At 40.9% G+C, this 17,466-nt stretch overlaps 1 protein-coding gene across 2 annotated transcripts in view; it reads right to left on the bottom strand.

Moving 5' to 3' along the window:
* The window catches only part of PGRMC1 (progesterone receptor membrane component 1), a 178,016-nt gene extending 160,774 nt beyond the window's left edge, over nucleotides 1-17,242 (bottom strand). The window contains exons 1-2 of one of the 2 annotated variants that reach the window (XM_069612714.1): nucleotides 17,133-17,242; nucleotides 16,492-16,808 (exon numbers count right to left, since the gene is read on the bottom strand). In XM_069612714.1, the coding sequence (XP_069468815.1) occupies nucleotides 16,492-16,780 (289 nt within the window). In that variant the 5' untranslated portion in view covers nucleotides 16,781-16,808; nucleotides 17,133-17,242. Of the gene's footprint in view, nucleotides 1-16,491; nucleotides 16,809-17,103 lie in introns of both variants that reach the window. The other variant, XM_069612713.1, reaches the window with a different exon arrangement.
* Nucleotides 17,243-17,466: the final 224 nt, after the last annotated feature.

The following is a 17,466-nucleotide window of genomic DNA, read 5'->3' as shown; positions in this document are numbered from 1 at the left end:
GTCAGAATTGGTGAAAGGTATTCGTGGCAAAGTAGTTTATTTACCATTAAATCCGACAGAAAATGTACACACTCTAGGAGTGCAAGGTCCAATAGAACAATCTTTAATTATCTTAGTAAATGGTGTACCAACAAAAGACAAAAGAATTTGGCAACAACTCGTCGACTTACATAAAGTTAGACAAGCCTTGCAATATTTAAAAGACAATAATGAGTACTACAAATAAATAAATATTGAAGAAAACTTAAGTGGAACAACTGAAATAATTCAAGAGTCACGAGAAACTGGTACATTTGAACTTCTGGATACCGATGCAGTAGCCAATATTTTAGACCATTATACAATTGATCCATTGCACTCTAAAGACAACATAGATGATGCACTAGAAACATACCAAATGCGACAAACCAAAGGATCACCAATGAGCATATGGGTAAAAAAGTATAGAAGCACGTGCTTTTCCCCTACTATTTCCTACTGGCAAAGGAGGAAGATACGATGACAGACCCACTCAAATAACAGCATCAGAATTACGATGTATTCTGAAGATCCCAGATTTAGACAAAATGTGGAATACATATTCCACCTACTCTTTGAAAGTGAACTAGCAAATCTATGTTACGGAGTTGCACACACATTGAAATCAGGAACACAGTTTCAAAATATGTCAGCTGCACAATCAATACAAAAAGTGCAAGAAAAAGATGAGGTTTTACAAACAAGTATTACAAATTTGTTTGCAAACATGCGTGGTACGAAAGAATACTGGTTCCGACGTCACTGAGATGTACGTTGTATGATCAGAAACCTTGGACCACCCACTTGGTTTGTTACATTAAGTTGTGCAGAATATGCATGGGAAGATTTACACGATTTCCTACGCATATCAAACAAAAACAAAATAAACATAGATATACTAACACCTGGAGAACTTTGCTCTCTAGATCCTGTTAATGTTTCAAGATATTTCCTTCATCGTTTCATGGCTATGCTACACTTTATTTGTGTTCCTCCACTCGGAGAAGTGGAACACTTCTTTTTGGAGAAAAGAATATCAAGCCAGAGGAGCACCACATATCCACATGCTTTTATGGATTAAAGATGCTCCTAAATTTGGTCGGGACAGTGATGCCACTGTTTTGCAGTTCATCCAAAAATATGTCTTGTGAAATCCCTTCACAAACGACAAATAGTGACCTTCATGCACAAATTGTACAATTTCAAAGACACAAATGTGGCCAATATTGTCGTCGCAAATACAAAAAGAAAGGGAAATACTACACCAAATTCAGACATAATGTTAAAGGTAAATCACCTAAGAACACATATTACATAAAAAGAACAGAAGAATCATAATATATCAATGATTACAATGCAATCATTGCCCACTTATGGAATACAAACATAGATGTGCAGTACATTGCAGACAAGTCCACTGCAGTTGCACGATTTATATTACAGCATACTTAACAAAAGCAGAAAAAAACAGAGCTTCAAGACCTCTGGAATTACCTATCATCAGACAAAACACTATCTCAGAAATTGTACAGTTTAGGCATAAAAAAAGCTCTCTCATAGAGAATGTGGCGCCTACGAATCTGCAGATCGTTTAACCGGTACTGCTTTCTATATCTGAAAATATAGTATGGCTAAGTCTTGGTCCTGCTAAATCTACAAAAAGAGTTCTCAAATCATATGACGACATAGAAAGAATAGCCAAAAATGATGCAAACAGCCAAGACATTTTCAAAAACAATTTACTAGACACATACTACCCGAACAGGAGTACCACTTTGGAAAACATGTCTATACTACATAGCCCAAAACTTAGCATACAAAAATAATATAAAACCCGATGAAAGCAAAGGTAGCTTTACAGTGACAGATTGTGAAGGCAGCTTAGTAAAACTTACCAAAACAAGTTTAATTAATCATATCAAATTGTCATTAAAAATTCCTCAACAGAAAGAACTATATTACATGTCCCTCCTACAACTTCTTTAAACCATGGAGAAAAGAAGAAGAGTTACTAGATAACTATGACTGCTACGAAGATGCTTTCAAAGTAAATGAAAGCACCATCACCGATGTGAACTTTATGCAGTACAAAACAATGTTGCAAAATGAACAGCAACATGAAGAAGAACTCCAGGCCCAACTAGATAAGGACACTCCCGACAGTAGTCAACCTTCTATAACAGGAAGCCAAGAACCACTGGGACAGCCACTAATAGCAAATGAGGCAAAATTAGCTATGACAGAAGTAGAAAACACCATGTTTCACTTTGAAGAAGATACAGAAGACTTAACTGCACTACAATTAAAACTAAAAGAGCAGCACACCATTTTTAAGAAGTAACAAAACAAATTGCACATGGTGTACAACATGAAAATAAAGAATGTACCTGCCAAAATTACAAACCTATAATACTATACGTCAGTGGTGAAGCTGGTTCAGGTAAAACATTCTTAAGCAAAACCATCAGCGAGTTCCTTCAACAATTGACAAACAACAAACTGTCAGCTGTTGTAACTGCCCCCACAGGTTTAGCCGCCCACAACATAGGTGGTGTCACTTTACACCGATTACTACTCCTTCCAGTAGAACACCAATACAAATTAGATTATTACAAACTTTCTACAGAAGCTGCAATGGAACTACGAAGAGTATTAAAACAAATGAAAATGCTACTAATTGATGAAGTGAGCATGGTCTCCAACCTAATGTTGGCTTTGATTCGCCTCAGATTGCAAGAAGTACTTAAAAGTAACAACGAAGAACTCTTTGCAGGGAAACACATTATTGTTTTCGGAGATCTACTTCAATTGACACCAGTGAAAGGTGAACCTATTTTTAAAACCTTAGGACACAAACTCTGCCGTAAAACTATTGGCAGCATAGGAAATTTCAACCTTTGGCAACATTTCTAATACACAGAATTAACAGAGAACATGCGCCAATCTACAGACGTCACCTACGCCAACCTTTTTAAAAGTATTAGAGTTGGTGTACTACCTCAAGAATCACAAACAATATTCAGAACCCGGCACATCCATGCACTTTATGGCGATAACTCCTGTGCTACTGATGTTATGGAACAATTAGCACAAAAAAAATGTCAATTGTATGGCCTTAATGCCAACTCTTGTAAGCTGTTCCAAATTCAATGAAACAATGTTAAAAAAAAGAAATGCAACCAATAATTGAAATTTGCTCCACAGACAAACTGGACGTACATGGTATTACACTACCTATGTGTCAACAAGCCACAACAAGACTAAATACCATAAAAAATTCAACCTCCAACGCAGTTGGCTTGGAAAAAATATTTAAATTATCCTTAAACTGTAGAGTAATGCTTAAACGTAACCTGGACGTGGAGCAAGGACTAGTTAATGGAGCACTGGTACAGTTGTTGGCTTTCAAACCTACCCACGTGACAACAACATTCAGTTTGTCAATATACTCTGACAAACTTTCAGAAGTAAAAAGGATAGGACGCTCAACAGCTCGATTCCTCCTCTTCAAAGACATGTATGTACGTAGAGAACAATTTTCTCTAACTCTTGCATATGCAGTCACCATTCATAAATCCCAAGGTCTTACCCTAGACAAAGCATTGATAGATATTGAGAACACAGTCTTTAAAGAAGGCATGAGCTACGTAGCACTATCACGCTTACGTACACTTGAAGGTCTATTTCTAATCAACTTTGATGCAAGTAAAGTCAAGGCGGATATTCCTTGCATTCTAGAATACAATAGACTACGTTCACTATACACCCCCAATCTAAAAGCATATCCTGTTCCACAAAAAAGAAAACCTAAAAGAAAACTAATTCAAACAGAAATGCAACAGAATATGACTGCAAATCCTCCAAAGAGAGTAAAAGAAGCTAATACTTCACCATTCACAATAAGTAACTTAGGTACTTCTTCAGAAAGGCAACATACAGTCTGAAAAAATGACTTGGACAAATAACTACCTGGTCCATTCAAATTTTCAAATTTAACTGGTGTAAGTTGTTACGCAAATGTGGCAATTAATATTCTATTTCAATTGCCACCAATTGTTGACAACATTTACACGCACAATACAGACCAACTGTGTTTGCAAATGTTAGTCCTTCATAGAAACGCAAAAAACAATCCTGACAACACGTATAGTGCTCACGGAATAAGACAAAAATTGGACTACTGTGCTGGAATGGTAAAATTCACTATAAACTCACAAGAAGATCCACAAGAATTTCTAATGTACTTACTACAAGTATTAGAAAACAAAAACATACCTATAAATGAAATCTTCCAGATTTCATACATGTGGAAACATACCTGCACTCTCTGCAACAAGGTTACACAAGAAGAAATCCTAACGAGCGCTTCGTGTATGTATCCATACCAAATTGTGAATCCATTCCATTTCAGCAACTTGTACAACATGCAAACCATGGCAGATTATGTACTAACTGCAATTCAGATAATCGCTCCTCCTTACTAATACAAACACATAGTAAATACTTAATACTAATGCTTCTACGTTACAATGCAGATGGTACCAAAAACAACAGCAAGCTGACAGGATTCACACATGGTCAAGTATCACTTGGTAGAAAAACCTTTACAACAATAGGTATAATCTACCACGCAGGAGCCACAACCAATGCAGGTCACTACACTGCATATATAAAAAAGAAATGTGGATGGTTCGAAAGTAATGGTAGTACCATTACTCTAAAACAGAGATTACCAGCAAATCTTACATACGTTTATTTAATCTTCTTAAAACAGAAATTTAATAACTAATCAGTACTTAAACATTAACAAAACTTAAATTAGAAAACTATAAACTGTTACAATATACCAACAGGTATCCTAATACCCGAAGATTCTATAACAACCAAACAGATAAATCAATACCACTAAATTAAAAAAAATAATTACAGTTAGAATACGCCATCAGGTATCTAAAATCTTTGGGTTGACATTTGGTCCCGGGCCCATTCCTCCTCATCCTGTATCACGAATAGAGAATGTGCTTATAAAGATCCTGCTGCGTTGGTATCATCCTCCCCGAAGACTCCATCACATGAATTCCACACTCGATCCACACTGCTGGAGACGATGTGGCCAAATAGACTCCTTCTTCCATATGTGGTGGTCCTGCCCCAAGACCCAAGCCTTTTGGACACAATGCCCAACGACGATTGCAGACATTACTCAGGTGCGGCTGCCCCTAGACCCCAAACCCATTCTCCTTGGAGTGCCGATTCGTGGAATATACCCAAGGTCTAGACCTAAAGCCAAACTGTTATCCCAATGCTTACTGGCGGGCAGAAGTGTGATAACCCGCACCTGGAAAATGGCAGAAGGTCCTCTCATGCCCCTCTTGGTGGGTGAAGATCTGGGACATCTTGATCGCCGAGAGGGTGACAGCTGCCGGGGCAGGCCTCCTACACCGCTTTCATAATATTTGGGGTCCAGTCTTAGACCAAAATTTCCCAGCACTGACATTCAAACCCCAACTAGCCAGGAGAACTGTACAAGATAGGGACCCCCGACGGGAACGGGAGGAAGGATCTTAGGACCTGAGAAAGGAGCGGGAGGGGAGTTAAAGGGCGTTGTTCTTTTGCCTCATGTCACTAATACTTAAGCTATGTATTGTTATAGCCTGCCTGTTTAAAATAAACATATTTAAAAAAAAAAAAAAATCTGCAACAAAAATGTGGATGTTTACTCTACAGCAGAGATTGCCAGGACATTTTACTAACGCTTTTTAATCTGCTTAAAACCAAAATTTAATAACAAATCTGTACTTCAACATTAAAAAAAATTCAATGAAAAAACTATAAACTGTTAGAATACGCCAATAGGTATCTAACTAGCCCAAGATTGTATAACAACTAAAAAATAGACAGTTGCAATACCCCATCAGGTATGTAACTGCTTCAGAAATCTGCAACAATCCTACAGATAGAATATTAATCAGAAACAAGAAGTAAACACTGAAAGAAAACAAACAAATAGACTGTAGCAAAGCAGAAAAGGGGCTTTTAATCCGACAAGGATTTTTTTTTCCCCACAGACCCAATGATTTCAAAAACAAACACAGAAACTGAGCAAAATGCACAGTACACTGGTTAGTAAACCAAATATGAGGGTAAAAAAAAGCATCTATTATGAAATGTTATAAGTCTTTATAGAATATATACACTAACAGGCTCTTTTCTTTTATCACAGAACTTGAAAAAGAATACTTCCTCCAGGTACCAAACACATGTAAAAAAATGTATTGAATGTCAACAAATCATGCAGTAAGTATAACTGAAACCATTTCAAAGATAATCAAATCTAAAGGTATGATCTATGGCTGTGATATGGTGCAGTGGTTGTGGTCAGGACCTAGAGTATTGAGTGTACAGCCTACAGCCTTCACCCATGCACCCTGCCACAACCACCACAACATATCACACCCATAGTAGCTTATAACTTCAGTACTTATAACTTTGGTCTTCGGTACAGTCTGGCCACAACTCCAAAACATATCACACCCACACATCACACCCATGTTTGATTCTATGGGTGTGATCTATGGGTGCGATATGCTGCTGTGGTTGCCGCCAGGGCCTAGAGTCTTGGGTGCATGGCCTTCGACCATGCACCCAAGACTCTAGGCCCTGGCGGCAACCACCGAAGCATATCACACCCATATAATCAAACATTTTTAACTATGATCACACCCACAGAATCAAACATTTCTAACTAGGCCTCATGGCATTTTTAATGTCCGCGGACAACTTGGGTGGCCTTAGAACAGTTTCTACTTGCCTGCGAACAATACGGACAATTGTAGTGTCCTCAGGACACCTCCATTTTCATTTATTTGCGGACATCCCGAACACTAAGTGTGTTCTTAGAACAATTTCAACTTGCCTGCGAGTACAGCCAGATATAGGGGCAGATTCATGGAATTATGTGCGCCGAAAAATGGGCTTTGTGGGCCATTCTGTTCGCAAATCCCCATTTGTGAAAAGGGGATTTGCGGGCAGAATGGCGCACAAAGCCCATTTTTCGGCGCACATAATTCCATGAATCAGCCCCTTAGTGTCCTCAGGACACCTCCATTTTGATTAATGGCGGACATCCCGAACACCAGGTGTATTTTTAGAACAATTTCAAATTGCTTGCGAACAGTACGGACAGGTATAGTGTCCTTAGAACACCTCCATTTTGATTAATGGCAGACATCCCAACACCAAGTGTGTTCTTAGAACAATTTCAACTTGCCTGCGAACAGTACGGACAGGTATAGTGTCTTTAGGACATTCCCATATGGAACGATTACGGACACCAAGGACAGCGCTACTGTCCACGGACACAACAGCGGTGCCTGCCACCTAAATAGATACAATATTCGAACCTTCTCTTACCCCCCCCACCATCCCCAAACAGTCTTACAGACCAACACACTTGCCAAAATTGTATTTCCCCACCATTTGACACCGTGCTGTCCGCGGACGTGCGCGGATACAAGATGGCGGGTGTTTCCAAAAATCTGACGCACTTCACGCTCTTCACCATCCAATAGATATAGCTATGGGTACAACAATAGTACAGAATTGAATGGGAAGACAGACATTACTCAAGTTAGAAGGTATTGGTGAGATCAAGAAAGAGGAAAGGGAAGAACACAATAAAATTGTGAAAGAGAAGGACGAGAGATTATATAAACAGGAGAGAGACAGACAAGAATGTAAAAGAAGGGAAGAGCGAAGGAAGCATCAGGCGAAAAGGGAGAATGAGAGGTTAGAAGAGGAGAAATGAGAAGTAGAAGCCCAAAGATTGAGAGCAGGTAGGTTACAAAGAAGGCAAGAGGAAGAGGGAACAAGGGGAATTAGGAGAAGGGAGTAAGAAATTAATAAAAGCAGGGGATTTAAAGGATGATTAGGTTGAATATTTATGCCGTAGAAGCATAATACCCATAGAAACACAAGAGCAAACAGAAGAAGAGAGAGGATTGGAACCGTCCGGCGGGGCCTGGAGAGGACCATTAGATATGCCAACATAGAGAGAAGAAGAAAAGAAAGTATAGGAACAAGAATAGGGAGACTATCTAGACAAATGAGGGATAAGGAAGGGTACAGGTCGTCAACCTAAACTAGGGAGTGTGACTGTGGTTTGAGGAAATCTTTTCACAGGCACAGGGAGGGATTTATTCCCATAAAAGACAGCCTACAGGGTGACCTGATGTGTTCAGTACCATCTGTAACACCAGACAACATCCCTTCCGTCCCCAAGAGGAACCAAGGGTTAAGGTGGCAATAGGAGGCAAGATATACTAATTTCTTGTGGACACTGGAGCGACTTGTTCATGAGGGAAAATGTTTAATATCAGGCAGTGCCATGCATGCTCGGGGATTTACAGGGGTGAAGGCTTTAGTTCCATTTACAAACAAATTACCTATATCTATAGGGGAACACGACATGTCTTTGTCATTGCTATATTCGAAACAGACACCAGTAAATATATTATGATGCAATCTAATGACAAAACTTAACATGACGATATCTTTTTTTACTGGTGAAGGTAGGGTGTGTTCAACACCTGGAATACATTAAATAAACATGAGGGAATTTATACTAGCTTTTGCAGGAAGGAAAGCTTTACGGGGAGTCCCTCTAGACGAGGAAGTATTCTTATATGGAGTGCACATTTTACTCTCATGATTACCTAAATTAACAGGTAAACTAATAAGGCTGCCGGATACATTTATGTTCAGGCCAGAAATTCCCATGGATGATGAGGAAGGGCAAGAAGTTATTCCTTTGGAATTACAAGCAGATGTGGTAAGAGAAGAAAGGCAATGAGGGAACAGGATGGAGAACAGCAATAGCCGTCAATGAAGGATATAAACTGACAGACGAGGAACTATTCAGGGATGACTATTCAGATGACGAATTAGCATTTTTTATACATCTTACTTATTGGATTGAGAGCATAGAGGTACCACAGAGAATGGTTTAGGTAAAAATGAAGCTGCCATTTTTTTTGGAAAGACATGGAAAAGTGCCACATATCTTATGGACCACAAGTCCATATGACATAGGCCTATCTATTGAAAGGAGTAAGAGCAGTGAAAATAAGCTTAAACCAGGAGCTTTTTTACCACATGCAAAACAGTACCCTATTAACCCCTGAAGTGCTAAGGGTGAGGTATCTTGTCCTTGGGATTACCTCGTCCATGGCACTTAAGGGGTTAATGAGAAAACGCTAGAAGGCATTGGATGGCGAAATACCAAAATCACCAGAAAAGGTGGGGGGGGGCCATGACAGTTAAATCAAAAGGGGGTGGGGGAGTTTTGGGGAGACTTATCCAGGAACTTCGCCCTTTAAGCCATATAGTCGAAGGAGGAGTTTCCTTTAGTTCCAAACCCGGCAACAATATTATGCAATATCCTATCAACAGCAAGGTATTTTACGGTTGCCGTTTTGAAAAATGCTTTTTTCCTCACTTCCCTCACACAAGGACTCGGCTTGACTTTTTTTCTCATATAGAACAATTCACCTGAAACATACTGGGTTACCTAAGGGGTACTGCGAGTCCCCTTCCATCTTTAACAGAGTCCTTCAGATGTCAAGCTCAATAGCGCCATTATTCAATACGTAGATGACATTTTAGTGTGTAGTCAGACAAAAGAGACATGCAGATAAGACTCTGTTACAACTTATACTTACAGAGAAAGGGTACAAAGTAGACAAAGAAAAATTACTATATTGTCAAGACGAAGTATTATACATAGGACAGTTATCGCATGAAGGGGAAAGAGCGACACCTTAAAGACCAGAAGCTATTATGAGAACCGTGCAGTCAAATACGGTAAGACAAATGCAGCAATTTTTAGGTCTATGTAATTACTACTGGGCTTGGTTCTTTGACTACAGTACATATATTCAACCACTTTTAAAAGCACTTAAAGAAGTGCAAGTGGCTATAACTAAATTGGTGTAGACAGAAGACATGACTGAAGGATTTCATGAATTAAAGAAAAATGTGATCAGCACAGCTCCTGTATTAGGGATTCCAAATTGTAGTGAAGAATTAGAATTTTACCTATTTTCCCATTCAAATGGAGAGGTCATGACAGCAGTCCTCACACAGAAGACATTAGGACATATTCATAAACCATTCACTTATTACAGTAGGATTTTAGATCCAGTTATGAAAGGACACTATTTGTGAGCAATCTTTGGCAGCTGCTGCATTTGCCATAAAAAAGTCGTTGAGTATAACTATGGGATGTTCTGCAACTCTGTTTGCAGAGCATGCCTTATTTGTAATTTCAGAGACGCCCAAGAGCATGTGGACCACCCAAATGGCATTGGGATATGAAGTAATTATCTCAAACCCTGCAATTCAAATTGTACAGTGTAATATAGAGGATCCAGCAACGTTCATAGTTAAACCAGTGGGAGAAAATGATGATGTGCAAGACTGTGTCACTTACACCGGGTGTTAGAATGATATTCCCCATGTTAGAGAGAATGCTCTGGGAAGAGGGGCAGTGGCCTTCATTGATGGTTCATAAAAATAAAAAAATAAAAAATAAAGAATCGACCAACAGACTGGGGTGAGACATTCGGGAACGGCAGTATTAAGAGTGACCCGAGAGGGCATCTTTGAAGTACTAATGACAGATGATTACAGTCAACCTATTAGCACAGGCTTCAGAATTAGCCACGCTTATTGATGCATTACTGAGTTTTGAGGATGAGGATGTGCCGGTGCACTCCAACTCACCCTATATGACGTCAACTGTACACGCAGGCCTAGCACGCTGGAAAAGGAGGGGCTTCCTCCGCGCAGACGGCATGCCAGTGCAACATGCAGGGCTATTAGTCAAACTCATTGAAGGCTTAAGCTTCCGAGCAACCATAGCCATCGTGAAATATGCAGCGCATTCAAAAAGAGCAGACTTAATATCTTGTGGGAGTGAAGCCACAGACAAGAGGCCAAACGTGCCGCATATTATTCAACTATGTGTGAAGATGAGTTAAAAGATTTCAAGAAAGCGAAAGGACGATGCATGTTAGTAAAAGAAGGATTTAAGATGTCCTTGTATCTCAATTATCTGCACAATGGACAAGCATTACAGGAAGAAAGGGAGTTATGGAGAAAGCAGAGATGTTCCTTATCCTCCACTGAGGCAATTTGGAGGCAGGATAGGACAGGAAAGCCAGTTATGCCTCTAGCTTTATTGAGAGTAGCATTGGAGCAGCTCCACTACCCTGTGCATGTGACTCGAAAGAGTATAGCTGCTACTATCGCAGAAGACTGGTTCGTACCGAACTTCAGCGAGCATGTGTCAGAGTTCACTGTAAACTGTATTGTGTGCCAAATATTTACAGCAGGTGAGAGGAGTAATCCCCAGACCTAATGGCCCCTTCCAACATTTGCACACAGACTATGTGGACATGTTGCAAACATGTAATGGCTATCTATACATCATAGTTGGAGTTTGTCCCTTTTCCAGATGGATTGAGGCAGGTCCGTGCACACATCCTGATGCTGCATGTGCTGCAACCTTTTTGGTTTGTGAGGGCTTTCCAAGATAGGGGGTGCAAAGGTTTGCCATCCAACAATGGAGCACAAAACTTTGCATAAGAGTAATGAACTCTTTGAAAATATAGTCTCATTATTAGGCAGAAGTTTGCTTCGGCCCATCACCCGCAAGCCAACGGAATATATGAGCGATTAAATGGACTTTTGAATGAAAAGATAGCAAAGCTAAAGTTAACATTAAAAAAAGGATGGCTACATTGTCTACCTCTTGCATTATATGCACTGAGGGACCAACCAGGTTCAGATCATCAACCCCCCCATGAGCTGGCGACTGGATGCCGAATGAGGACTCCTCTCACTGCCCCCACACCCTGCCAAGGGCAAATACAGATGCCCACAGAGTAGCAAGAGCACTAGGTGACGATTATTTAAAAACTATGACTCAAAATTATTTGTTATTTCTCAGCAGATCAAGCGTCAACGGTTGTGGCTGTGTAGTTATGGTTAAATTGCTGTTTCCGTAGAAAGAGCACTTTTTGGGCGGCTTATAACTTCGCTCCCCCTGGACGAATCCTCACCAAACTTCGCAAAAAAAGTATATGGGCCACTCTGAATTTTTTTCAAACTGATGGACAGATTTTAACCAAATTTGCGGCAGGGGTAGGGGCTTGGTCCTGAAAGCGTGCTTTTGTAAATTTGGTGACAATCCATCCAGTAGTTCCCTTTAAAAAGACCAAAAAATATGTCTAAATAAATGTGTGATATCTATGTCCGCTCCGCAGTCACAATTCCCGGTTCGCTCCACGGACAAGATACCAAATGGCCAGGGGTTGGCATGACTGCGGACACGCAACGTCTTCGCCGATTTGCTGCAGCGAGCCGTGATGTGCGTCAGAATGTGTGGATGCGCCCGACATCTTGGATCCGACGACAGCGCGGTCGCCACCAGAGGCAAAATGCTGTTTCAGAAACTGTTTTGGTCTCCTACAGTGCTTGGGGAGGTTCAGAGAGTCGGAGATGGGTGAAATACTGTACTTGTTTGGGTGGCAGGTGTTAATGATGTATTCGCCATGCCCGCCTTGTCCAGAATGTTTGTAAGAACTGAAAATGAGGGGTCTCATAAGGATAGTACTTCAGTCCATGCTGTGCGCAGGCAACTTCAAACTGTTCTAAGGACACGCGTGGTGTTCGCGAACATTACAATTGAGTACATGCTGCAGTTACTATTTTTGTTTGTATGAGTGTGCTACTAATTTATACACCCCCATGGTTGTGATATGCTGCAGTGGTTGTGGCCAGGGCCTAGTGTCTTGGGTGCATGGACCGTCTTGCTGTACATTATACCTGCTCATGATGGAGAAAATGGGACATTGACAGAGGCAATTACGATGCTGAGAACCTTGCATACACCGATGGAAGATGAATCTGATAAAACAGCAGAAGAAGACTGGTTTTTATCATTGATTGGATGGATTCCATCTTGGTTGGCAAATGCCTTTGAACTACTTAGAGCAATATTACTATTAGTCTCATAAGGATCATCTTGGGACAATGCCAGAAAACAGCCAAAAAAAGCTATTGGAATGAAAATAATGATTAACATTAACAAACATATTGGAGAAGAGATGAAAACAGAAGAAGGTACCTATAAAGTAGAGTACTCTTGCACCTCCAGGAACAAAGTTCTATTATCCCCAGGATCAGAAAAATTATGTGGGGCGATGGAGATTTTGTGCACCGGCAGGAGATTGTCGTTAGATGACCCGGAGTGTGGACCAACACATAAAGATTGCCAGCCAGCCAACTGAGGGGGGGGGTGACAAAAATAGGTGTTCCAAAGAAAAGAAAATATGAGATGATTGATGAAGATGATGCAGGAAATGCAGAAGAGGAGGCAAAGAGTCTGATTGAGAACGCGACCAGAGGGGGAAGGTGTGGAGCAAGTGGACGCATTTGCATTCTCCCTAGTCAATGCCCCCTTACCCCCACCATATTGGAGTAACAGAAGAGGAGCTACAATTGGGAACCCATGTACAGGTTAATGTGGCATGTCCATACCACCTCAACAGTATGAAAAACAATATGCGCTCAGGGAGCCATTCAGAAGATACCCTGACGTTCAAACAGTGGAAGAAACCTACCAAGAAGGGTGTCCCTTGCCGAGTTGATGAAAAGCAGCCATGAACAAACTGGTGCACAAATGGATGTACGTTAAACAAAGTCTTATAACAGCAAAAGAATGTCCGAAAGAAGATATATGACGCCATGCTGAAACAATATGAAAATACTTATAACGATGTAACTGAAGCAGTAAGAAAAACATGTACTCCATGATGCAGTATTTACAAATACAAAGAAGAATTAAGTGACCCTCTGGTCAATAACTGTAAATATGCTGAAACACAAGGTAGAAAGAATTCATAGAAGCTTGCTTATGAGGAGGTATATGTTCAAGGTTTAGGACTACCATAAGAACAAGATGGACGACGGCTCATGTCAATCAGCCCAGTTACCTCGAAAACACAAGCCCAGGAAAACGTGGAGAGACGATGCAGCTGCTGTTTTCCATGCAAAATAGGGGAGTATATTGGCTTTGAACCAAGGATGCTTTTTCGAGAGATGAAGAAAAAGCATGAAGGGATTCTACAAACAGATCATGCGCAAAGACATATTTTCTAAATATTAAGAGGAACACAAACATTTACTGATGCCAAATATTGGATGATTTAAAGGCATTTGAAGTCAATATGGGATAGAATGAGCAAGTCTCTAGGACGAAAGGAGAACTGCACCCAGCCAAAGCCGAATCAAAAAAAAGGTTAAAAGCACTGTCGATATGGACAAATTCATGGTCTTGTAGCACGTGATGAAGAGCTTGCAAACAAGGGCTATTCATTAGCGGTGGTAAGATAGCGGTGTCCCTACACTCCCTCAGAGGTCCCGAGACTGTGCAGACTGGCAAAGTCAACCTTCAAACAGAACACACTGGCATGAGGCCTACCGATGAGCGAGGTTGGTCTAATTCGGAAACAAAGGAAGAGCCAACATATCTGCAACCACCTGGTTTCGTTTTTATGTACATGCTGCTAACAAGCAGAATGTCCAAGGTTGGATTTGGGTTGACAACCAATTAGAATAGGCTGCCATGCACTTTTACATACAATGTTGCAAAGTATTATTTTGCTGCTATATGCTCCGCTATGACGAGTGCCTTACACCACGTGTATAGAAATAGATCAGGATGTGTCTCACAGATAACAGACCATCATAGATAAGAGACCACTAATGAGGGACTAACATGCATATTTTCTATATATAGAGAGGGTTCCCTAATCCAATCCCACCTCTCGATGGGTTTTGAAGCTTGCCATGTAGGATGATGTCATAGAGGACGCATCTAGCATTATATAAACTACGCATGACTGAAAAAAAAAGTGTGATCCTGCATGAGTCGAATTGAGTAAAGCAGGGCTTTTATTCGCCCTTCTTTACTTCTTGAGATTAAAGCAGTATTTTATCATCGCCTTGGAGTCTGTCCGGTTATTGGGTCCGAAGTATTTTCTTGCTAATTCCGTCTAGCACAACATTCAAGGTGCTAAAGCACACGTATATCCCCTGCTCTACAAAGCCTCGCCCAAAGTATAGACAAAATAGAGGAGTTAAGATGCAGCAGTTAAGTCGGCTACTTTCGATCCAGGAAACATAGGTACAAACACTAGCTTTGCTACTTTACTTCAATGGACTCAATTTGAGCACTTCATAGCGGCCTGGGTCCGTTTGTGGGGCCGAAGGAGAAGTGTAGTGGTGATGCAATAGGGTGAAGGGGAGGGGTGTCAGACAGGAGAATTGAGAGTCTGCGAGACAGGAGAGATGTATGGAAAAATGGAAACTCCCAGGCCAGATTTAGTGGAGTAGGTCATGTTAGTATTTCACAACAAATATACCTATCGGAAACGCTCTGAATGGCCCAGGAGAGCAATATGAGCAGACGCTTATATTGAGTAAACCGCAATGCTCAGGCTCACTACACGCTTCATCGTTATTTTGATCAGTCAAACGTGTTTTTCCCCCACTTTTCAGATGGTGGCATATGTAAAAGCTGAAATGTGGATCAGTTATAAAATTGCAACAGAAAAGGAAATCCATCACGAGCAAAGAGAAGCATCACATGCAAGGAAATATACTATTTCCATGTAATTCCTTTTATTTTGCATTTGTGGGTAGCCAATGAATTGTACTTAGATGCATTTTGAAGGTAGTGAAATTCCAAGGCTAGCAACAAGTCACTTGGTAGCTAGGAGCACTGGAATCTCCAAAAGAGTAAACTGCGCTCTTCAGTAATTAAGATATATTGCTTGTTGATCCCACAGTCCAGGTCTATGCATACCAACTACTGCCGTAAAGTGATTTACAAGTGTCATTGCCCACTGCAAGTTATTTAAACAAAAATGTTTTGCTTTATAATAAAACAAACACCAAGGCCTCAAAGAATACATCATCTAGTAACCAACCTTCAGATGATTAACTGTGCTGCAGGAATCGCATTGTCTTAGTGAAATATAGGCAGCTCTGCCCTGAACGTGTGATTATGGCCAAATGATATCCAATTCGCCAACATTGTAAGCAGACTAGAACCTGGGAAAAAGCAGGCACACAGCTCTCTATATTTAACTGGATACAACATAACAGCCAAAGAGCAAAATACACAAAAGGAAATCATGGCACTACTAAGAAACTTTGAGCAGAGTAAGATCGAGAGTGAGTGGGTCATGAAATCTTATTTCTTAATTACATACAAGTGCCAGAAGGCAAATGGAAAAAAGACTAGATGACTACTCATCCGTCATGACTACGTGCGATTGTGTATATGCTGCACCAGGCATGTTGGTTGCAGCAGCGGCTAAGCTCGGTGCTGCCAGCAGCTCTTACCAGGCCCGTAGAACTTTTTGCCCTTAGTCACATCGAAGACCTTGCCGCTGATGGCCATGAGAATGCGCGGGTTGCGGGTGCCGTCGAACTCGCAGAGCTCGGCCATGGTGAAGTCTCGCCTCTTCATTTTGGGCAGCTGCTCCTCACGCTCCCCGAGCTCGGGAGGCCGGTCCCCCCTCACCATCTTGTATATCAGGTAGAGGATGACGGCCAACAGGCACAGGTTCAGGGGGGAGGTGAAGACCTCTTCCAGGATGCTGGAGCTAGGCTCGACCTCCTCTTCTGCCATCTTATTTCACAACACCGTGCCTGGGTTACTGCGGACACGAACACAACATGAGCATGTGGGAGTGGTGGAAGCAGAGGACCTGATCTGGCCTCTGCAATAACAATAAAACAAATCTATTGTTGCATGGTGCTGATCTCCCCGTGACACTAGCATGCATGTGCTAAATGTCATGCAACTGACGTCTCAGAAAGGCTTATAGAGCTGTAACCTAATACGTGTTCAGCACTTTCTACTCGATGTTCTTTTTTGCATGAAAGATAAAAACAATGTGTAATGTGCACTTACTGTAAAATAATAATGTACCCCCAAAATATATTTCTCACCTTGTGAAAGCTGCTGCTGTGGCTCGTACCTGTCTGAAAACAGTTTTTCTGTATCTACTCACTGACGTGAGGCTGGTTTGTAGAGAACAGTAAAAAGCGGAGCGTGGAGTTCAGTTCAGTACAAGATGACTAAGCTGTGGAGTTTGCTCCCGCGAGCCACGGAATGAGAGATCGCTTCCATAATTGACGGTAGCTCAACCTCCATTTTGGAAGAGCAGAAGTGTTCCTGTAATACTACAGACTACGTTCATAACATCAGATACTGCACGTTTACAAAATGGAATCACATTTTATTGTGTAAGTCGGTTTTCACTTGCAATTGCTAACAAGATGTGTAGTATTTTTTAGTATACGACTATTCGT

The sequence above is a fragment of the Ambystoma mexicanum genome, chromosome 5p (assembly GCF_040938575.1).
Source record: "Ambystoma mexicanum isolate Mex_15411 chromosome 5p, UKY_AmexF1_1, whole genome shotgun sequence".
Taxonomy (NCBI): Eukaryota; Metazoa; Chordata; class Amphibia; order Caudata; family Ambystomatidae; genus Ambystoma; species Ambystoma mexicanum.
This window is presented reverse-complemented; position numbering and strand designations above follow the sequence as displayed.